The sequence below is a fragment of the Thalia democratica genome, chromosome 4, assembly GCF_965202585.1.
Source record: "Thalia democratica chromosome 4, ktThaDemo2.hap1.1, whole genome shotgun sequence".
Classification (NCBI taxonomy): domain Eukaryota; kingdom Metazoa; phylum Chordata; class Thaliacea; order Salpida; family Salpidae; genus Thalia; species Thalia democratica.
In genome coordinates, this window is record NC_139168.1 from 47,927,528 (window position 1) to 47,952,709 (window position 25,182).

Consider the following 25,182-nt stretch of genomic DNA (forward strand, 5'->3'; position numbering starts at 1 on the left):
AAGTTATATATTGTTACAGAAGTAAGAAATATTGTTTTAAAAAACATTTAAAAGTTAAAGAAAACGTAGCATGAAAATTTAAACAATACATGAAATATAAACATAATAGAAAACTATGTTAAGGTAAAAAGTGGTTTAATATCTGCTTTTACTTGATATTTTATAAACTGGAAAATATTTATCTAGTAGCTATAAGGTGTTCATCTGTTAGAAGTTGGCAAAATATGGCCAGTAGGTTTAGCACTTTAAATATTTTGAAAACTTTATATTACTTAGATCGGATCTGACCGATTTCTGTTGATGCGTTAGATTACTAGTTTTTTTGTCAAAATATTGTTTTTAACAAAACAATTTGTATACAAATCTAACTTGAAGTAACTTATTTGTATATGATGCTAATATCGCAAAAACGTTTGCTGTTTAATTTTATTCTAATTTCGAAGCTTAAATATACTTTTGATAAAAATTTATATAGTATTTTTTACCATAACTTATACAAACAAACTAATAAAAGTTAAAGTTTTACTTTAAGCGTGGATGAAATACAATTTGATTTGGTAGTATGAATTGCAATCCAACATTTAACATAATTTTTAATAAATACTTATTGAGATTTTGCAAAAAAAAAACACTTAATTTTCATTAATATGTTTAATAACAGTGTTTACAACAATAAGTAAAACTTGATTAGTCGTAGTGTGGTCCACGGATCTTATGTGTAAAATTTTGCAATAAAAAATATACTAGTATTGAAATAAGTTGTTTTAAAAATAACAGTAAAAATACATTTGTTAAATAAACATAAATCAAATTGTAAAAATTGTCATGTATTGATAAATATATTTTCATAGTAGATTTATATTTCGAAAAATCATAATTTAAAGTCACATTTATTTTTTGAAAATTCCGGTATTTTTTAACCTTCTCAAGTAACTAAATGTAATTTCATTTAGGAGTAAATTTCTAGTCGGCATGCTAAATTTATTAAAAAATATTTAGCGGGCGGCCTACTGTGAAAAGTCCTTGCAGGTTTTTATAAATTATACTAAGAAAGAAAAAAATCTTTAAAACTAAATCTGTCTTTAAATGATCATTCAATAAGTACAAATAGTAAATATTTGTATGTTTAAATTAAAAATATCATGCTCGAGTAATTTGTGAATCGAAATGGGTTCGAAGTATCAACATTATTAGTGAAAGTCTAATTATGAGCACATTTATAATCTCTTATTTTTTAAGATAGATTTTGTTAGCTTTGTTGTTTTTTTAAGCCAAAATTAATTAATTAAAAAAGATGTAATACATCCCGAGTGGCAGGTTTACCTTTTTTAACATACAACTATTTTAGTTTGAAGCTCTAAACGAGCTAGAATATTTGCTTTCTGGCAACCAAGTTCATAGAAAAACTGACAACTTCATTTATCTCCAATTTCCAGTTCAACTATGTACATACGTTGCAGTTCATTGATCTATTCCAATTTGGCGAGCCGTAATAGTTATAGCGTATTACAAAAGTTAGAATAAACAGTATACTTTTAAAATAAAAAAACTAAGACATTTTTAAAAAATATCTTAAGTACAAATAATACTTCTAATGATCAGTATCAGGTACATCTACTTTAAAAGACATATAGTGCTTTTGAAAATAAAAAGTAAAACTGTATTATATGTTGTTGATCGTTAAATTTAACTCTTATAGTATGTATAAGCTTTTGTTATCAAGTTAAAAGTACTACTTTTTCTATAAATTAGGCTACTTTTAAGAATTAAATATAACAACAACACTTTTACAAAAAAAGCAGCAATCAGAAAAATATTATAGAAAATAATAATTAGCAGCCATTAGATAAACTAACTTTTGAAAATCTGGAACAATATATTTTTTATTGTTAAAACTGCATAAGTTATAAAATTAATGAAGCTGTTGTAAAAGTTATTTCTTTATCAGGACTTTTTTTAGTATTTTTTTTACTGCTTTTAATTTAAAACTTCTTTAACATTCAGTTTTTAATTAATAATAAATTTTGAAACTTTATAAGAACTTCTCAAAAAGAAAGTACTAATTTTGGAAGATTCAAAAAAATTAAATTAAAGAAAATATAAAACACTTGAGTTATAAAGAGACATAAAAATCTGACGTAAAACTAATTAAAAACACAAAAAACCCAGCTTTTAATTAATACTTTAATAAAATGAAAGTAAACATAGAAATCATGATTGACGTTTACACTATTATTAGTATATAATTGTTCTGCTGAATATAAGTATAATTTAAATAAATTTAATACATTTTTGAAAACCAAAAGCATTTGAGATTTATATTTTTCAACTTAAGTTTTAAAGAATCAAAATTAAATTTTAAATTAAGAAAAGCAGCTTTCAACAATTTTAATAACTAATTTTTAAACTAGATTTATAATAACTAATAGACAATTGTAACAATTATAACATTATTAGTAAGTAATACAATATATAGTAAGGCTATAGGTATAAATGAATAAAAATATTGAAGCACTAACTTGAAGCACATTGATAATATTTTTAATGTAAAAAATAAAATATACGGAACATTACTAAAAACAGGGTTGCCACTCGTTTTTTAAAAATTATTTCCAGGTTTTCCAAATTTCTTCCATGTTTTTAAAAGTACACATTTTTGGGTTTATTTTTAGTTTTAGGTTAATTTCTATATAAGAAACTGTATTAAATAGTATAAAACATTGAAAAGATACTGTAAAGTTACTTTAATTGTGTTTTTTAGTAAACAATTTTTTTGATGATGACAAAAAAAATCTTATTTATATGATAGATTTTTTTTTGTCAAATCAAAATTTTACTACTGATAATATTAAAATTATTAAAAATTCCAGATTTTTCCTGGTTTTATGATCAAATTTCCAGGTTTTTCCATGTTTTTTTCAAAATTTTTCAAATTCCAGGTTTTTTCAGGTTATTTTTGCCTAAAATGTCGAATTCCAGGTTTTTCAAGGTTTTTCTAGGTAAAGTGGCAACCCTGTAAATATTATAGACACGACTAAACTCATGATAGACATAGGCTTACGATTAGTGACACAGTATTAAAAACAACAAACATCGAAATAAACAAATCTTAAACAAAATGAAATTTTATAATGTACGAAAATTACTTCAAAGTTTAATTAACTGTAACAAAATAAAAGAAATTTTTTTGTGGGCAATCATAGTTCATCTTTTAACTCAATGTTTTTTTCCCTCAAGTTGCTCAAAACTCTTTCTCTAGCCAGTTTTACAAGATTTTTGAAATGATGAACGTCAAATGAGTAGTTCCAGAACTTTGGATTTTTACCGTATCTGGGATGCTTACCCTGATGCGAGCTAACAGGAATTGGTGCATCAGGTATATCAGTCCAGGTAATGTAGGTTACACCTCTTTGGCGGGCTAAATCTTTGTAGCAGTTAACATCACCACAGTTGTACCTAAAATATTATAAAGTTTTTATGTATACATAAGTAAAATAAACAAGTTTAATGATGAGAGTTATAAGCATAAAATGTAAATATATCCGATATTATTATTAGAGCTTAATGATCGAAAAAAAAATCAGATCACACACCTTTATAAAAAAGTATTGTAAGATACCATATTACAGTTTGCTTCAATGCTTATTTGTATGATTTCTGTGATAGCGTATTTTAACTTGTTTACGATCAGTGATGTTATTAGGTACATCACAAATACAAATTTCAAACTTCAAGAATTCTGACCAATAAAAAAAAAATCATACTTGAATTAAAATTAAACCAATTTACGTGACTCACATATATTCTCCTTCAAACTCTAACTAATATTCTCAGATAAAATCATGTTTATTTCTGTTTTAAAACTAAAAAACCAAACGTTTAATATTTTAACTGAAAGGTAATTTCTTTTTTTTTAATATAAACTGGTAGAAAAATAGTTTTTTATACATTTGAAACAACAATTCTATTCATCAATCTTACTAAAAATATATAACATAATGCATTTCATTTTCTTTGAATTTATTTAAGTACTTTCAAGTAGGACTCGTCAGAAATTGTTTCCTACTAGATTGGAATGAATACAAATTGAAATAAAATTATACTGCAGTTTAAAAGTTTAAGATATAAAATGACGTAATAATCAAATGTTAAAAATTAAATAAGTGCTAATGCTAAATAAACTTGGTATACTAATAAAACTCGGTAGAATTAAAACAATCTAAATAAAGAAGCGATAAAAATTTTTCAATTAAAACTATGCTTAAAAATAAAATTTAACAAGAAACTAATTACTTTAAAATTACTAATATAAGGATTTAAAAAGTCTAGTTTGGTAAACGAACTTTTTCTGCTTACATAAACTGGGCCTTAAAGGTTGAATACATAAGGCTTCCAGAATATGCAATTGAAAAGAGTTCTCCGCTCTCACTAAGACTGAAAAATTGTCCTTTTTATAATTTTTAACACACTCAGGATTGTCCAACAAATGTTGCCCAATCGCCGAGAAGTATTTTTTAGTTGGTTTCTCAGAACGGCCATCAAACCACTTTTTCAAGATTTTCGGAACATGTTGATCGATTCTTACATGAAACCTTTGAGATGTTTTTCCCTCGTAGTCACTACCACAGTGACAACTAAATTTATAGATGATGTTACTTTTTTCATGGGTGGGAGAAACATCTTTGTAAATTCCATTTAGAGGTCGATCAGTATACAAAACTGTTCTTAAATGAACAGAGCTGAAAACTTGGCTTATTTCCTCTGAAATTTTCTTAGAAAACCTCTCAGAAATATTTCCAAGGTAAGGAAGTTTTAAGTATACTGGACACTTCTGAGGGCCAATCATTTTTAAAGCTGTTGAACTTCTAGCTCTTGTTATAACTTTCGAAACTAAGTTACCTGGATTCAAAATAAGGTAATTCCTTCTTTCATAAAATTTAGAATAGATAAATCTAAACTTAAATTAAGCCCAAAAATAGAAAAGTTCTTTTTAAATGATGAAATCAACAAAAACTCAAAGCTAATTAAAAACATTAAATTTTCATACCAACAAAACCTTGTTGATATTGATTTATGGATTTCTCTACTAGATAAATTAAGATATCTGAGACATTTAAGTTATATTGGTAAAAAAGAAAAGTTGAAAAGGTTATATAAACATGATAAATCGTTAAGGTTTTTGAAAAAGAAAAGATTTGGTGTGACTAATGATAATATTGGCAACATTATAAATTTATCTACTAAAGTTTTAAATACAAATGAAATTAACGTTCTAAAATTGTGTTTAAAGTTTTCAATACCAAAAAGAAACATAAGTCGTGAGGTAGTCTTTAGTAATTTTGAATCTTTGTCAGCACAGTTAAACCATCATAAGCCTGTAAGTACTGAAGCTCATAACAGTTTAAATACCAAACTTTGTGATTTTGCACATAGTTATAGTGGTACACAAATTGATTTAGGTGATTTTAGAATGATTAAGAACTGCATAAAAGAGCTTAAACAACTTAAAAATTACAAAAATATTATTATCACAAAACCGGATAAAGGTTCTGGTGTTGTAATTTTAAATTCTTCTGATTATGTTAGTAAAATGGAAAATATATTAAACGATTGCACTAAATTCAAACATATAGGTTCTGTGAACTCTTTTGATTTCACAGCACGCATTGAACTTTCTTATCAAAGGAAAATAATAGGATGGTACAAAAATAAATTCATTAGTGAAATTACGTATAATTCAATCAGACCGGTAGGCTCACAACGTCCGAAACTGTATGGTCTTCCTAAAGTTCATAAAAATGATTGCCCTTTAAGGCCAATTTTATCAATGATAGGTTCGCCACAAAATGATTTGGCAAAATTCTTAGTAAAAACACTTGCACCAGTTTTACACAAATTTTCAAATTACTCTCTTAAAGATTCTTACCAATTTATAGAAAAAATTAGTCTAATTCCTCGTTCCAAAGTCAAAAGTAGCTATATGATTTCATATGATATCAAAAGCTTGTTCACTAATATTCTAGTAGTGGAGGTTATTGAAATTTGCTTAAAGGTATTGTATCATTCCGATTTAAAACACCCTCAGATGCCGGAATTTGTGTGCAAAGAAATGTTACACATGGCTGTGTTAGGTGTTGAGTTTAGTTTTGATGATAAATGTATAAACAAATAGATGGGGTTGCAATGGGTTCACCTTTAGGTCCTATCTTGGCTAATATTTTTGTTGGTTACCTAGAAAGTAAGTTATTTTTGAACTGTAAAAGTCCTCTCATGTATCTTCGATACGTAGATGACACTTTTGTTATGTTTGAAAATAGACAAGAGAGCTCCAGTTTTCTTAATGATCTTAATAATCTTCACAAAAATCTTAGTTTTACAAAAGAAGAAGAACACAACAATTCGTTAAACTTTTTAGATGTTTGTGTCCAACGATCAGTTGAGGGGGAACTTTTAACTAAAATTCATCGTAAATTAAATTCAGAAGCATTATATGTTCCGTGGGCATCTTTTGGTCCAGTCAAACAGAAGTTAGGAGTTTTAACGGGTATGGTGAAGCGTTTCACCAGACTTTGTTCTCCTTGCTTTCTTGAAGGCGAGTTGAAAACACTTCAGAACACTTTCCTTTCGCTTGGTTATCCAGGTAACTTAGTTTCGAAAGTTATAACAAGAGCTAGAAGTTCAACAGCTTTAAAAATGATTGGCCCTCAGAAGTGTCCAGTATACTTAAAACTTCCTTACCTTGGAAATATTTCTGAGAGGTTTTCTAAGAAAATTTCAGAGGAAATAAGCCAAGTTTTCAGCTCTGTTCATTTAAGAACAGTTTTGTATACTGATCGACCTCTAAATGGAATTTACAAAGATGTTTCTCCCACCCATGAAAAAAGTAACATCATCTATAAATTTAGTTGTCACTGTGGTAGTGACTACGTGGGAAAAACATCTCAAAGGTTTCATGTAAGAATCGATCAACATGTTCCGAAAATCTTGAAAAAGTGGTTTGATGGCCGTTCTGAGAAACCAACTAAAAAATACTTCTCGGCGATTGGGCAACATTTGTTGGACAATCCTGAGTGTGTTAAAAATTATAAAAAGGACAATTTTTCAGTCTTAGTGAGAGCGGAGAACTCTTTTCAATTGCATATTCTGGAAGCCTTATGTATTCAACCTTTAAGGCCCAGTTTATGTAAGCAGAAAAAGTTCGTTTACCAAACTAGACTTTTTAAATCCTTATATTAGTAATTTTAAAGTAATTAGTTTCTTGTTAAATTTTATTTTTAAGCATAGTTTTAATTGAAAAATTTTTATCGCTTCTTTATTTAGATTGTTTTAATTCTACCGAGTTTTATTAGTATACCAAATTTATTTAGCATTAGCACTTATTTAATTTTTAACATTTGATTATTACGTCATTTTATATCTTAAACTTTTAAACTGCAGTATAATTTTATTTCAATTTGTATTCATTCCAATCTAGTAGGAAACAATTTCTGACGAGTCCTACTTGAAAGCACTTAAATAAATTCAAAGAAAATGAAATGCATTATGTTATATATTTTTAGTAAGTTATGCACCGGAAAAAAGCTGTTCATCAATCTTACTAAAACATGTAATTTGTCTAAGTTTAAACTTACTTAATTATATTAAAAATACATCTAAATTGAAAAAGTGTATGCTATAAGCAAGTCGTTTCAACGATGTACACTTAAGTGTGCATTAATACCGTATAAAAAAGTTTCAATTATTTTTATTTCAATTTCAAGCAGTTGTGTTAAATTCAGTTGTGGTAACTTATACTATATTTTTACTTGAAAATTTCGATACCCCTACTTTCTCATAAAGTTCATCAATTTAATATTAGCATTCATTTCATTAAGTTGGATATCAGAAATAGCAATAAAAATTGAATGTTTTCTTGAACATCTGGAATATGTCTTTCTTAGCTTTAGTTCCGCTGGTTAGCTAAACAAATGGCTAAAAGACGCATACTTTTAGCTAAAAATATTTTCTAAAATAGGTTTTAGTAAAATTTATCATGCCTAAAAAATATTTATTACAACTTCAGACAGTTACTAAGTTTCACCGCTGAAAAAACTGCGAATCTTTAATACAAAATAAGTAAAATGACAAACTATGCAAATTTTGATAAAAAAATTGTTTATTGAACAAAAGAACTAAAATAAATATTATAGAAAAACATATTGTGTGAATTTAAATGCTATATAATGGTTAAATAAATTATTTTAAATAAAGTTGAATTGAATTTAGTGAAAACTATATAAATCATGCAAAACTTGATATATGTTGTTTACAGATTATGTTGTTATGGTTAAGTTTAGAGTTGTATTGCTATGTAGTGTGGTAGAAAATGGCTTTAGCTGAAAAAGACTTATTTTAAAGGTTAGTGTGGTATATTAAACATAAAAATATGAATTTAATGAAAAGAAGTGTAGGAAAAAATTTCAAACACTAGAAATGAAGTATAAGTTATTACTAATAAAATCACAAAAAAATATTAAGTTTATCTAGTAACCTTAAAAATAAATATGGAATTAAAACATATCGCTAACGTACTATTATAGGAAGGTTATTAAACGTATTTATATACCATTTGCAACTTAATATCAATAGATTGTTCATTATGTTTTATAATTTATTACACAAAGCTTTTCAAAACTATACGAGTTTCATTCTCAAGTGATAAGTTAATGCAAATGGTATATAAACATCGCTAACGCAATTTGAAATGTGCACAGCACATATGCAACCTGGAAAGGCTTCATACTGCACTGTAAGGTTTTTAAAAATCCATAAAAAAAGAAATGAACTCATTACTCAATGTCCACAACATCTAAACAATTTTTCATAGATTAAAAATTTACAAATATAACTGCTGCTTTAAATAAGTGTTGCGTTGTAACCACCCTCAGTAATAAAATGTTTTATTTCAATATTTATTTTTTAAAGTTAATAGATAAATTTTCATTTTTTTGTGATTTTATTAGTGATAAATTATATTTATTATACTCTGTAAACAACATATAATAAGTGTTGTTTTGTTTATACAGTTTTCACAAATTTCAATTCAACTTTATGTATTTTTAGCTTTGTATATTAACCTAATTAACCGTTATATAGCATTTAAAATTTTACAATATGTATTTATACAACTTATTTCAATAAATTTAAAAAACTTTTGCATAGTTTGTCTTTTTTTTTTTACAGAATTACGGTTTGATAATCCGTTTAGCGGTGAAACTTAGTAACTGCCTGAGTTTATAATATGAATCTTTAATTTTAACACCAAACAAAAATTCATAAATTTAAATGAATTGCAATTCACAGTGGGCTGGCAAGTGGCCATTGACTATTTTCGCGACTAAACAGTTAAAGCAAGATTTTTATTTAATTGTTTAGAGCGGGGTTTCGTCTTTTAAAAACTGGGTTTGTTTCTGTTCTGCTTAAAGTATACTAAAAGTTATGTAAGCTTAAGTGTAGCCAAAGTTTGCTTTTTTTAAGTTTAAAAAAGCCTCGAGAAATGCTTAAATTTTTGTCAAAATTAGGGTCTACATCTACTGTTAAAAAACATCTTATAAGCTTTTATACAAATACTTTTTTTTAAGTTTTTTCAATTCTTTGGTTTAATGTTAATTGAAAAAAGTCAAAATTCTTTGAATATTTAAATGTAAAAGTATATTATTTCTCATTTAAAAAATCTTCTATTCTCGCCGAAAATTCATTGATGATTTCTGGCAATTTAGGGTATTCTTCAGGGTTAATTTTCTCAATTTGCCACCGTAGAACAAACATAATTTTTTTTAAATAATTTAGTAAAAATTACAAGGAATCTATATACAAATTTACAGACAATTTCTATCATGTGGAATATAACTATTTTTTTAGGTTTTGACAAGCAATATTTCTGTTAAAAAAATTGATATAATATCCTATCCCTGGTTTTTCACTGTGACAAAAAAGACCATTTTGTATGTTCTAGAAGGTTCTTAATGTGTATAGATTCACTTACTTTTGTTTACAGATCATTTAAGCTCCAAGAATGATGAGAACAGTTAGTATTGGTCAAAACATGGTAGCTTAGTATATGTTTTAGTTATTGAAATAGTTTTTTTTTACTATTTTAGCAAATTAAAGGTTTTCTCGAAAAACCGTATCCCACAGGCGATGGTGGAACTTCTACAACAGGTAACGTAGTCAAAACTTTGCTAAACACCAATAATAGGACTCTGCTGACGAAGCATATTTCTGATGTTAGTTTAAATGAAAACATTAACAAAATTATTTTGGATATTTCCTTTATTTTATGGCCTATAAATTCTAACAGAAAAATTAATGTAGAGAAATACTCTGTTTTATGTCAAAAAACAATGATGCTAGTCATGTCGGGTAAATGGATTCGCTTTACACCAACTGCGCATACTGTTCTTGCACATATTGCTGAACTAATTGAGCAAAACAACGGTAGAGGTTTGCTAAATTACACTGAAAGTGGATTGGAAGCTAACAACAAGTTTCTAAGACAGTACAGAATGAACTTTTCAAGGAAAACTTCTCAGTATGAAAATTTAACAGACTGTTTAAATCGATTATGGGACAAGAGTGACTACGATGTTAACAACACTTTAGACAGACTGAATTGCACTTATTGTAAAGAAGTCGGACATACTGCGCGAAGTTGTTTGCAGCTAAATGAAAAAATTTCATCATGTAGTTCAGAATGGGAAACGTTGTTACATATGCTTTGTGCTACTGAATAGAGTGTTTTATTTATTTGAGAAACTTAATTTAAAAGAAGTTTTAAGAACTTACTGTTTGACTTATATTTTCTAGTAAATTTAAAGTGCTTTTTTTTAATCACAGGCTAAATTATTTTGTTTTTGCACTGTTTTGCAACGAATAAATGTTTTTATTGTTCAAAATGTTTACGGTTTTTTTTTTGATACACTAGTACAAATGTAACGTTATTAATAATACAAACTTTGATATACAAAGATCAGTCTTAAATTAAAAAAAAACTGTATTTAGAGTATAGTTTCACCCGGCTTGATATTGAAAATTCATTCATATTTTAAGTAAAATGGAAGTAAATGTGACTCTCTTGAGGTAGCCAATTATAACTTTCTTTTTTTCTAAGTTTCTTTCTTTAAAGTTTCATTAAAAATTAAAATTTAAACTATTTTCTAAATAAAAACAAACATTATTCTTATTGTAACACTAAGTGTAACTTTAAATTGTATTATAGTGCTTCTTATGACAGTTTTATGTCAATGGCCGCTTGATCCCCGTTTTCAGCCCACTGTGCAATTACTATTTGATAAGGAATAAAGTAGTACTGAGTTTTAGTAGGGATTGAGGAGATTTTTTAAACTTTATTAGTATGTATGATTTGAGCGAGATTGTGAAAAATAGATAAGTGCAATGAAAAGATTCATAGAAAAAAAAGATTAAGGTTTAGCTGATTAAAACATTTAAAACTTCTATTTTCAACTTATAAAATGTTTGAATGCTAATAAGAACCAAGCTCAATCAAATTAATGTGCAGAAACTACCGTTGGGTCCTTAAAAAAACAATTTAAGTGTTTTCGTGTTTCTACCTAGCGGCTCACTAGATTACTAATTGGTGTACACAGATTATGATTTAGCTTGTGAATCACAGGCTTAAAGCAGTCAGTTCCAACGTGAGGTTATAGTTAACACTAGTTTTGACTTTTCCATCATTTAAATAAGTAGTAATAATATTAGCTATCATTTGCAAAGCTGTTATCTTTTCTCTATCACCATCACAACTAGCACTAAACTGAAATACCCGACCATAAACAACAATTCACACGATACTTGCGACCTTTGTTGTCCCCATTAGGACTCATCTGCAAGAAATAGTCACGATGAACTACTATACGAAAGCAAGCTTAAGGACCGTTTGTGGGTACAGCCAGGAAAATTTGATGGGACTATCACAAGTCAACGTTTTCCTGGATATTGTCAGTTTCAGTATGAGATTGAAGTCAACGCTCGATCTGACTTAATCAGTAAATAAGTAACTTGGAGTATAATTATTACCTGTTTATTTTAACTTTAATAATGTCTGTTTTGGTAACTTTTGTTTTTATTTAACTTCAAGTTTTTTTTCTAAATGTATCTGTAGCTTTATGTATCTGTAGCAGTATCGACGCTGAATTTTTCTAAAGCATTAGAAGAAGACTGTACAACTTTTTTTGAAGGTTTAAGTGAATAACCCGTAAAATCACCAGTAAAACTTTTCAAAGATAAACTAATTCATTCTTTAGTTTTTGTCTATCTTCCATGTTTTTATTCAGAAAGCTCAAGCTTTCAACTTTTTGTGTTGTTCCATAACGTAAAATTTAATTTTTGTATTTTTTGTATCTGAAAAAAGAACATTTCACTGATTATGATAAAATCTGAAGACTTAAAGGCCATAGGGGGGGGGGCGGTCCAACATTTTTTTTACAAAAATTAACTTTGTTTTTTATATAAAAGCTTTAAATACAAACTACAAGCCTGTTTTTATAGAATTCAAAAATATCATTTAACTTTTGAGATATTTTATTTTTTGTAAAAAGTTTCCAATACAAACGTATGGACCGCAAATTTTTTGGGGACAATTTTCTCGGAAATTTAAAAATTCAATAAAAATCTATCTCCTCCTTCATTTTTCAAGCAATCTTCTTTAAATTTTCAGGAAAGGTTCCTTATATTAAAAGTAAAAAGCGTTACTTTAGAAATTTATTATTGTAAAAAAATAAAAATTTTATCACAAAAATTTTTAAAAAAAGTGTTTTTTTTTTAATAATATTTTTACAATTTTATTTTTAATTCCAAAGTAACGTTTTTTTGTTATTGTATAAAGATTAGACTATGAAAGTTTAAAGAAGATTGCTTAAAAAATGTAGGAGGAGATAGATTTTGAACAAAATAGTCTTTTTTCGCTGTTTTAGTTTTCCCTTTCTATAGGGAACCTACTATGCGGCCCGACTTTGACTAGTCATATCTCAAAAAATAATTTGAATTTTTTAAAACGATAAAAAGCATCTTCAAGCTTAGAAAAAACTCTTTAAAATAAGATCAACTTTTAAAAAACATGGTTTACCCCCCCCCCCTATGGCCTTAATACTGTTAGCATACGTGTGGTGTTCTTACTTTCTTTAATGTGTAATAATTATAAAGATTAGACAATCATTGCTTGAAAATCAGCTAGACTATCTTTATCTAATGAGAGTTTATTTAGATATATTGTTTAAAAAGTTTTAAAAATGTTTTATAAGCTTTTTTTCAACACGTTTTCAGCCAAAAACTTGATCCTTTCAATAAGAACATCCAAGTTTCTTAAACTTTCCTTACTATTTTGCAGTTCAAAACAAATACTTACTAAACGGCAACCAAATGGATTAAAGTACCGTCTGAAGAAGTTTTAAATTTTACTACTACACTCAAGATATAGATTTCAAATATAGGCTTAAAGTTATTAACTCATTTAAACTTACTTTTTTTTATTATTTGCTTCCATAAAATTTTAGCACTTTAAATTCAAGGCAATGGATTTATTTTTATACAAAATAATTAAAAATTTAATAACTACTTACAGTAAAAAAAAAAAGTTTGTGATCTTGGACTACTATTTAATTAGAGAAAATTGTTTAAAGATAAAAGTTTAAGGTTTGTGTACGTTGGATAATAATTTCTTCATACTCAAATAAGAATAGGCTCTAAAACAGTAATAAAAAAACATAACAAGAAGTACAAAAAGGTACTGTAAAAAATTCAGTTCCCATCAGTATAAAACTTCTTTTATTCAATTTGAAAACTATAAATGTTTATTTTATCATGATAATAGCAGTGTATAAATTTAACTAACAATTCAAAGGCTACAGCCCAGTCAGGTAAAAATAGAAAATGAGTAAGTCCAGCTCCATGCATGCCAATGAAAATGTCGCTATTATGAGTTACTTCTAGCTGTTTTTGAAAGCCTACTTTTCTCCAATCAAATTCAACTACCTGTAAGTTATATTTTTATGAAATAATTTTTATTTATACAACACGTCTATTTATAAGTTATCTAGCAGCATTTATTTTTGATCACAATAATAAAACTAAATTCCTACATAAAGCATGAGCTTAATTATTTAAAAAATATTAAAGATAAACATTTTTTTATCTTTTTTGTCATAAAATATTTATTTTTTTAGTTTTTTAAAATTTAGAATATTTTAAATATTGCAAGAAATATTTCCTGAAAGTTAGAGATATTTTTACCAAAAATGTAGGAGAACATAGTTTTTTTTTTGTGATTTCTAGTTTTTTGCTGTTTAAGTTTTCTACTCCCATTAGGAACCTATTGTACTCTCCGAATTTAACCGGCTATATTTTTATTATTTTCAGCAAAAAAGTGTGCATTGATACACACTTAGCTATTTGTACTGACTATATTTCAGTACCTTGTGCCATTAGTGCATGTTTGGAGCTGGCAAATTGGGTTCAGTTGGTTTTACTGAGTTGATTCAACATAGTTTTTGAACAGTTTATAGTACTGTACATGAAATAGGTTTTTTTTGTATTTCATGGTGACATTTTGTGTACTGTAGGTTTTTTGATTAAACTTAAATATTTTTATTAAAATAGTTTGATAAGTTGAGTTTTAGTTAGCTAAGTTCCACTTAAATCTAAGTAAGTTTTGATTTTTACAATAAATAGTATTAATTTATCGTAGTTTGTTTTACTCGCTTAAAACTTTGTAAAACTATTTTAATATAGTATTGTAACGTATTTACAACTAAGTTATTGTATAAATCTATTTGCTCACTCAATATTTAAGTAAGGTTAATACTATGGATATTTTGGTCTAAAACTAAAATTTTCCTTACTACATCTAATCTAAACTCATACTGTTAAACTTCAAAGCTAGAGATCTTACAGAAAAATAAATATTTGTTTTTTTCCTACAGAAGTTTTCAACACAAAAAGCGACCGTTTGTAAACATTAAATAAACAAAAATTACGACAGAATTATTATATAAATATAGACAAAATTGCAATTATTTTATTTTAAACTGAAAAGTGCTACATACTTTTCGTCTCTGTTTTTAAATCAAACTAGGTGTCTTACCAAAAAATGTATTAAATTATAATTAAAGGTTTTTTTTAATTAACTTGAATAAACTTAACAATAAGTTTATAAAATCTAAAACATTACAACTTTTATAATCATACAACTATACATTACTATTATAAATCGCTTAAAACAAATTTATTTATAAATCAATACGTAATTTTAGACTCACATGATTTTTTCAAGTATTTGGAACAACTTCATTATTATTTAATTGGAAACTATTTTAAAACATTAAATCAAAAATTACTTAGTAAAATGAAAGTAGTAAATTTTAAAACTTACAAGTTGAATGAATACAGAAAAAAAGTATCAGAATTAATAATTGTCTAAGCTTTAAAAATTAAACTCTTGGGTGTAATATCAAAACTAATAAGGCTTAATCTACTATGAATAATAAATACGGTTTTACAGTACAAAACATTACTTTGTGGGACCACTAACCACCTTTATAAGCAAAACTGAGATGAATGTAGGAAGAGTACTTACACATAAATAAATTGAAAATACATCATGGTTTTAAATATTTCTAATTTTATCTAATATGCGGTAAGTCTAAAAATAAGTCAAGTATGTTTATTAACCTTTTTTTTAACTTTAACGTTTTTAAAATATGTAATATTTTTTAAACCTGACCACCAGGTTTAAATTTAAGCTTCGCTACAATCATCACATTATTACAACAACACACATAAAGTTTTTACGTCATCAATGAACAAGAAATACTAGGGATATACTCGACTGTATGACTAAAAACTATTTTGTTTCTAAAAACTAGCCGCTGTTGAGGCCATAGAGGAGAGTCCAGGGATTTTTTCACACATATTTACATATGAAAGATTAACATATGAAATTTTAGTCAGTTTTAAAAAACATAAAAGTTTCATTTTTAGATATAGTGAAGTTCGTAAAAAGTTTTTGATACAAACAAACAAACTGTATTTTTTAATTATCAGAAAACTTAAAAACTTACATAAAACATATCTACTTTTTTTTTGAACTTTAGATCTTAAACTTTTAGGATACATTCCTTTAAATAAATTAAAATATTTCAAACAATGCAAAACTCATATCGTAAGTACGTATGTAACATTTAAAAAGAAATTTAACTTTCACATTAACCAAAAAAAAAAAATTCTACTTACTTTTTAATTTATTGAGATAAATAGCTCAAAAAATGACCTACTTCTACTTCTAAATCAGTGAATTCTCGCAAAACTTTTTCAATTTCACTCAAATTATTAATTTTTCTGTAAACATGATCTCCTCCGTTTCGCTGTAGTAAGGTCACTTTTATCTTTCTTTGTGATTTCAACGCAATCGAATTATACAGTGGTACTTTCATCCGGTGTATGACGTGTTCACTAAAAGCTTTAAACAAATTAGAACCTGAGCAACCACTTCCCTAAAAGAAATTTAATAGATCAATTTAAAAAAAACATGAAAAAAAAACAGTTTTTGCAATAAATTATAATTTAAACATTGAATGATTGCAGTAATCATATTTCAGTTTGAAGTATTTAGTCCTTTTAATAAATTTACAAAGATAAGTTATAAAAAGTGTATAGTTTGCTATATTCTATCATCAGATCAGTAAAACAAAATAACTTGAATCAGTATATTTGTTTAGCTTATAAAAAATCAATAGATAGAAACTTAAACTAAAAAAATAATTAATAATGAAAGTAGTTTAAGATGTTAAAGGTAATAAAACAAAACCACCTTTTCAAAAATACTTGAAAATTTAAAAATAGTACTGAAAATGTTTAGAACGTATACCAATCTACAAATAAGCAAATCATTTAACAAACAACAAAGGAGTTGTAATACAGCCCAGATCTCATTCTAGCAAGTAGTGGAAACATTACACCGCCACGCAAACAAACTTTCTTACCAGCAAAACTCATCAGCGGTATCACTTTTGTATTGGTGAAGACTTGCCAAGTGGAGTTAAACGGATCAAAGTAGTAGGAATCCAGCTGTTACACAAATTAATTTGTCTAAAGTATAAAACTTGTAATAGCACAGATTTACTTCAAGTTCTTTTTTTATTATTATTATACTGTTTACTTACTTTATGATAAAGTACCCCAAAATTTGTTAGTAAAGGCTAATCATAAACAATCATTTAAAAATTCAAATACATACTTTCATGGTTTATTAACCTCATAACTACGCATTATCGTTACTTTAATCTTTTAATTTACAATGATAAATAAAAGCTTAAATTTAACGAAATGTTTCATAGGGACTAGTTTCATGCTTTTGAACTATGGTTTAGATTTATATTATTTTTTAGTTTTAAAGTGAGAATAGAGACATGTACAAACGAATTAAAAAACAAAGCTGAAAATACAACTGAAATTATACTATTATACTGAATAAAAAAAATTAACTTCTATGAAAAATTATCAAAAACTATTTTTTATAAACTAACAGTATCCCACATAATAATAGTAATATTTTTATTAAATTGACTTCCATGAACGTGTTGGGAAGAATACAAATTGAAAAAATCACAGAAGTGGTGGTACATGTTGCCCCCGTAGTCCAATTTTATCAAAATTACATCATTATTTATGGTGACATCGCAATTTACTTCATTAAGTTGAGTAAAGTTTTGAAGCTCTGCATACCTTTAGTAAAGTTTTTTTAATAAATCAAACTCAATTTTAATGCCTACTAAGATTAACAAAGTTAATGTTATGAGTATAAAAATTTCAAAGTGATTGCACAACAAAAGTACTATAAACTGTTATAAAAAAAATTATCAAAAAGTAACATAGTTGCCAACAGACACTTAAATAAAGTTCAACTGTGACTCAGTTTTTAAAACAGATTTTTTCTTAAGAAAGCTTTTCTTAACTTTGCGGTTCTAAAAATTACATTTTTCTTTTTTTATGACTAGACACATGAAGATGTAAGTGTAAAAGGCAATGACACTAAAAATCGGTAGGTTGACAAAATGAAAACTATGACAAGTAGCTGTGGCAACGTATGGTGTTTTTGGTAGGGAGTGCAGAATTATTTTGAATGTTCCCCTTAGCTTGTTTTTTTATTCAACTAATTTAAATATTTTTTTCAAGTACTACATTAAAATTTGGAAGTTTACAAAAATGTTTGTAAAAACGGAAATGCTATACAAAAAATATTGCTACTTTAATAATCATCGCATCACTCTTTCTTAATATTTACAATTAATTTTTTTCAGAATGGTGTAGTAGCTTTAAGTTTTTAAGGTATTTATATATTTGTTCATTTTAAGAACACAACTTTCTTTGTAAAGTTAGTGTCACTAGAACCGCCGTAATTTTACACGCAAACTTGGTATTTCAGAGACTAGTAGAGATTATTTACTGCAATCTTTTACTACTTTAATTAGAAAAAAAATAGCTTACCAAGCATTTGCAAAAATTTTACTGTATTGTTGATAAATATTAAACTTTTTTCTTCTATACCACTATACTAAAAATAACTTAAATTCACATAGTAACAATAGACTAATTTATACAGATCAAAACATTTTTACACAATTTATAAACTCATAGTAAAATTCACAACTGGTGATGACTAAACTTAAAAGTGCTTATTGCTTTAGTTAGATAATGATGTTTACTTATGATTTTGTACATATTAAATTATGTTAATTCTATTTTCGTAATAAAAAGTTAATTTAATCATAGTTTTTAGATAATTAAATAAGGTATTTAAAAACAATAGGTTGTAAAAGTACAGTGCGCAGTTTAAAACTATACTAAGCACTGGTTTGGATTTTTTGGCTTTTGCTAAATAAAAAATTGAATATTAAATCTATTGGTTTATTGCATAATAAAACTTTTTAAATGGCATCAAAATGTTAATAACCATGATTGAAGAGGACTTTTGTGTCCATCTTGAAGTTTTAACAAGCTTTCATCTAAATTACAATTTGCACCAATCATTCCAACATCAAACAAATCTTCTCTATACCTGTTACGCACTGATTTCTCTCCTAACTTTCTGAAGTCAATGTATATATTTTTGCCTTCACAAAACCTCATATTGCTGCAAGTTTTAAGAATTTAAATATATAACTTTTCTTTTGTTTATACAGAAAATCTTCTCAGTAGATCAGCCTAGAAACAGTCTACTTTTTTTTTCAAAAAATTGTTAAAACGTATTTTTAATTCTAACTGACCTTGAACACTTTAAATAAGAATTTGAAACATTTCTACCGTCACAAATAATTTTTAGTCCATTTATAACTTTTTGAACATATCCAAAATCATTCTGAAATAATTTTGATAAATTATGAACTATATGTAAAAAAATGTTTTTTTTTGAATATAGCAACAAGTACATTGATTTGTCAAAACAAAACATTTAAATAAATACCTAATGTTATACTGCTTCAATAATTTAAGCAATACCTTTTACCACTACAGAGCTGTGATTAGAACAATGTTTGCATATCAAATAATTTTGCAGTTTAAATGATAAACATACTTTAACAAAAATTTACCTCAGTATTTTTTTGCAATAAAGTAATTAACAAAAATTATCAACTATCCATTATTAAAGCTTGTAGGTAGTTTTTTATTTGTAGTATTTGAATTTAATTGCGAAAAATAACATTAAAGCCATGTAAGGTAAGTATTTGACCTGTTCCAAAATCTATATTTCTAAAACATTTGAACCGTTTTTTAAGCACTAATATTCAACATTTTTCAAAACAATTTTTATAAATTTTAAAATTAAAAAAATATTAAGAATAAAACACAGTAAAACTAGGAAGATTTTAAAGGTTAATTCACATAAATTAGACATTAATGTACAAATCAACACCTATAGATTTTAAAAAAAAATTATTTAAATTAACTGCTAGTAAATGTTTTTTTATTTATTAAAAGTATAATGGAGTTCACATTGATTTTTACAAATTGATCTTATTTTATGGAATTTTATCTGAGCTATCAGGCATTTTTAACCACTTAAAAAATTTAAAGTATCTTTTAGATATTAAGGATTAAAGCCAGTTTGCTCAATAGATCCCTAATGGAAGGCTTAAACCAAAAACTTGAAAAAAGACTATTTCACTAGAAATTTATCTTCTCCTCCATTTTTTAACCAATCCTCTTCAATTTTTCACATAGAGTCCATTACACAATTTTAAATAGATTTAATGCAGGAATTTTTTAAATTTGAATCACAAAAATTATATTTAAAAAAATGCTTAGAGCTTTTTTGAGACTCTGTAGATCTGTTCTTAAATTAATTTGAGAGCAGTGAAAAGCCGTTAGTCGGAATAAAGTATTAACATAAAAACATCTGTGGTATTTAAAAAACCACATTTTTTTTTGTTTTTTTAGTCTAAAACTTTTTTTTGCAACATTCAAAGTCTTTGAAACTATAAAAGGAACGTTTCCTGAAAGTTTGATATTTCTAGGTCAAAAAATGAAGCAGAAGATAGATTTTTAGTGATTTTTTTAATTTTCCAAGAAAATTAACCCTGAAAAATTTGAGGTCCATGAGTATTGGAAACTTTTTACAAAATTTAAAATATATCTCAAAAGTTAAATTAAGTTTTTAAATTCTATAAAAACTGGCTTATAATTTGTGTTTAAACCTTTTATATAAAAGTCAATATTATTTTTTGTGGAAAAAAATGTTGGACCGTCCCCTATGCTTTTAATTAACTTTGTCTTTTAGCTTTATTTTTTTACAGTTAGTTAAGTTAATTTTTAGTCTTTTTAGATTCTGTAGGAATTTAACTTTTTAGTTTTTTGTCTAAAATACTAAATATTTATTCTTTTCTCAAGGTTAGTTTTACTGTTATTGGTAAGAAAATTTTAAAATTTGATTTTAAGCAAAAGTTTCCCTTCTTATTGAGCATACATTACATACTTTTATTAATAAGATAAGAAATAGAGGTTTTAACGCATATTTTTTTTACAAATACTAATACTGACTCTCAATTTAAACTTAAAGTATAACCTAGAAATTACTTACTACATAACTTAGAACTTCATTTTAACTTTGAGCTCTAGTTATTTTTTAAAATTTTGTACACAAAAGTAAATCTACAACTTATGTTATTGTCTTTTTTTAAACAATAGCTAAAAGTTTTGCTAATTTTGTATTTTTGAGCTTGACACCTTAAATTTTCTGGAAATATGCCTTTATTAGTTTAAAAACAATCACACATTGGATTTTCAAAAAAAATACAAGCTTTGTGACTAAAAATCTAAATTTTCATAAATTAAAAATTAAAGCTTTCTAAAAGCTATAAAATATTTGAGTGTATAAAAAAAATTAGTAGAAAAAAAACTTTAAAGGTTTGGAAAAAATAGTTAAATTGTGTAGACGTTAAATAATTTTTAGTAAAACAGTCTTTTTCAAACTTTAGTTTGCACCTTCTGTATGGAACCTATACAACTTATCAATTTTCATCCCTTGTATCTCGCAAACTACTAAGAGTTTTGTTAAGTGTAAAAATTATCTTGTAGTTGAAATAAAAACTATAAAAAATAAATAAAACCTCTTGTATAACTTTGTATATAGCTTGTTTGTTAAGACATAAACTGTTTATTATAAAATCAGATTTATCTCTGCCACTTCTACTTATTTTTTAGTTTATGTTTTTAACAAATCTAGTCCCCTAAAAACATTATTAGAATAAAACTTCAAAACACTTTTATAGTGATATATTTAAATAGGAACTGATCAAAAACTTATGTAAAACACAAACCTTAGTTTCATTTTAAAACATTAAAATAATTTAAACTACTTTGTATAACATTTTATAACTTCATTTTAAGCACTATTTAAGCAAAAAAACTTGTTCTAAATTTATTTTAAAAACAAAGTCTATCAAACAAAAGTTTACAAAGACTTTAGTAGCACACTAGTTAACTAACATACATTTAAAAAAACTATTTCAAAAAGTATTATAATATATCAAACTTTTACTTACATATTTCCAAAATTGTTCTTTAGCTTTGCTATTCACACATCCTTTATAATTTTTTCCAAATTTGAACTTTTCTTCACAATTTTTTTCATACCCCCAGCAATTTTTGTTCTTCAGATCTTTTATAATCTAAAAAAAATTATCAAAGTTGAAAATATAACTACTATACATACATATAAACTATAGATCTGTAGTAATAACTTTGAAATTATAACACTAGGTAGACAATATTTAGAAAGTTTATTTGAGTAACTTCAAGAAGAAACAAAAATTATATTCTTTATTTTAAACATATTCATTTCTAAAGTTCCTATTAAAATTTACTGTAGATAAAATTCTATATTTATTCAAACATTGTCTTTTAGATCTTGCTAAATTAACTGCTTGTTAGCTTGCAGCTTTGAAAACAAATTACAAAAAAAAGCTGTTTAGAATTAAGAAAAGTAATGACAAAAATAGTTTCAATTTAAAAAGATTATCAAAGTATCAGGGCTGTGTTGCCTCTCTTTAAAATAAAATTAAAAACTTAACTGAGTGACAAAAACAGGTTTAAATTACTATAAACTAGCAATATTCAGCCTAAGATTATTAATTAGCCTTCAAAAAAAATTTCTCCTCTTGTGCAACTTTATTTTTCATTAGATTTTTTTATTATTTTTCTTTTAAAACCCACCTTAAATATGAGTGTAAAAAAGGGGAACAGGTCAAGTATGCACAAAGACACTTTTGCACGGAGGGTCAAATATGCACAAAGAGAAACTTTTGCACAAAGGGACATTTTTACACAAATACACTTTTGCACAAAAACATGCATGAGGTCACTTTTGCATGAGAGTAAAAAAAATAACAAATAAAAAGAAAAAAAAAAGTTACCGACTGAGGATAAGGGTTAGGGATAACAGTGATAGAAAAAATAAAAATTTTGAATCTAATAAAAATTATTAATCAAAAAAAAAGACAAGAAAATAAGAAAAAAAATAATAAAAATTGAATCATAAAAAACAAAAAAAATACAAAAAGAAATTACTGATGAAGGGTAAGGGTTAGGGGTAATAGTGATAGTAAAAAAATTAATAAAAAATTAATGTAATGTAATTTATTTTTTTTCAACCCATGCAAAAGTGTCTCTGTGCAAAATTAATGACCCTTTGTGCATATTAGACTCCTACCCATAAAAAAATCCTTGAATATTCTTTGCTTACACAGCTCAGTAAAAATACTTTAGTGATTGTAAAATTTTTTTAAATACCAATGATTCAAAACTTTTAAAGCTGTATATGCAGAAGATGCAAAAGATTTTGGCAGAAACTGGCATAAAGTGTTTATTTAGCAAACTAGGTACTACAGTTTGCCATTACTGTTGGCCCGAGAGATGTTGAAATGAGTTTGCTCAGATCTTCAATGACAATATAGATGAAATTGTAACTTTTAATTCTCATTACGATGAAAGCAAAACCAAAATAGAAGATGTAGATGACGTTGGGGATGCTGTGCATTTAATTTAATTGTCATTTAAATGTTATTTAAATTAATTATTTAATAACTTAAAATTAGAAGATGAGATCAAGACAAGGATCACAAGCTGGTGTATAAAAAGAGCAAGACAAGAAGGACAAGAAAAGAGAAATTATTTTTTTTTAAAGTAAAATGCATCTTCAGATGGTGAAGACCAGATGGGACATGAGACCATAATTTGAAACTTACACTAGATATTCTGAAGTTGATGATGAAAATCAAAAAAAAAGTCTTAAGTGCATTTAAGGGCATAGGAGGGTTTATCACTTTTTTCACAAATTGATCTTATTTTATAGAGTTTTAACTAAGCTATAAGATGCTTTTTACTAATTTTAAAAATTCAAAATAGTTTTGAGATACAGCAGGTCAAAGTCAGAGAGAGCAATAGGTTCCTTATGGGAGGCGCAAACTAAAACAGCAAAAAAAGACTATTTCACTAAAAATCTATCTTTTCCTACGTTTTTTGAGATAAATACCTCAAACTTTCAGGAAATGTTTCTTGCAATATTTAAAAATTATGTAGGAAGAAATTTTTAAAATATTACAAAAAAATAAACAAAAAAAGTTTTTTTTTTGTTTGTTTGTCATAAACTTCATTTTTTAATTTTTTTTAAATTCTGTTCTGACAGAATTTCTTAATATTGCAAGGAACATATCCTGAAAGTTTAATGTAGTTATCTCAAAAAACCTAGGAAAAGATAAATTTTTAGTGATTTCTAGTTATTTGCTGTATTAGTTTGAGCTTCCCATAAGAAATCTATTATAATCTCCGACTTTGACCGGATTTTTTTTCAAAAATCATTTTGAGTTTTAAAAATCTGTCAAAAGCAACTTGTAGCTTTATTAAAACTCAATAAAATAAGACTAAATTGTGAAAAAGGTGTTTTTTTTTTAAGGTAAAAAAATATTACCCTCACCCCTATGCCCTTAATAGTAGTTTTTTTGAGAAATCTTGTCGGAGGAGGGAATAGCTTTTTTTATTTCTTTAAAGAAGTACCTTATGAAAAAAAATTTGGGAAACCCTGGTTTACATTAGAGGTAGATGACTTACATAAGGTAATTGACTTTCAGGATGATTTAATTCTGATTCATGGTATACTTTCACATTCTCAGAAATTGTAAAAACATATATTATCAATAACCATAAAAGCTTCATAACTACTATGTTGTTTGTTTAATATTGTCTTTTAGAACCAAGATTTTTTTTTTCAGTAAACTACACTTTTGGAAATTAGCTTTTTCGTTACCATACCTTATTTAAGCTTCATAAGCTCCTGTGAGTTTCTTCAAACTTCAAAAGCTCTTTTTTAGTTTCAATCTTGATCAGCTCCTTACGTTTTCAAACAGGATATAGTTGAAAACTCTAGACTGAAAGTACACATTAAATTATTAAATTAAATTTTAAACGAAAAAAAAGTATTAAATATTAGTAAATTTCAAAAAACTACTTTTACAATTACTTTAATTTTTCAACTTAAAGTTTTGAACTGTTTTCTTTTAAATTTAAGATTAGTAAAAAAGAATAAAAAATTTTTTTTCAATAATTTATTGCATAATCAATCAAAATATGCTTAGATAT

The 25,182-nt window shown here is 26.1% G+C and overlaps 1 protein-coding gene across 1 annotated transcript; it reads right to left on the reverse strand.

The window, feature by feature from the left end:
- Positions 1-2,589: 2,589 nt before the first annotated feature.
- LOC145834174 (EGF domain-specific O-linked N-acetylglucosamine transferase-like) lies at positions 2,590-24,759 on the reverse strand. The gene is made up of 9 exons (XM_082941546.1): positions 24,655-24,759; positions 22,092-22,217; positions 19,317-19,408; positions 19,004-19,183; positions 17,577-17,775; positions 16,951-17,118; positions 16,322-16,544; positions 13,889-14,024; positions 2,590-3,456 (listed from the first exon to the last, which is right to left on the reverse strand). The coding sequence occupies exons 1-9, from the start codon at positions 24,757-24,759 to the stop codon at positions 3,198-3,200; spliced, it is 1,488 nt and encodes a 495-aa protein (XP_082797672.1). The 3' UTR covers positions 2,590-3,197.
- Positions 24,760-25,182: the final 423 nt, after the last annotated feature.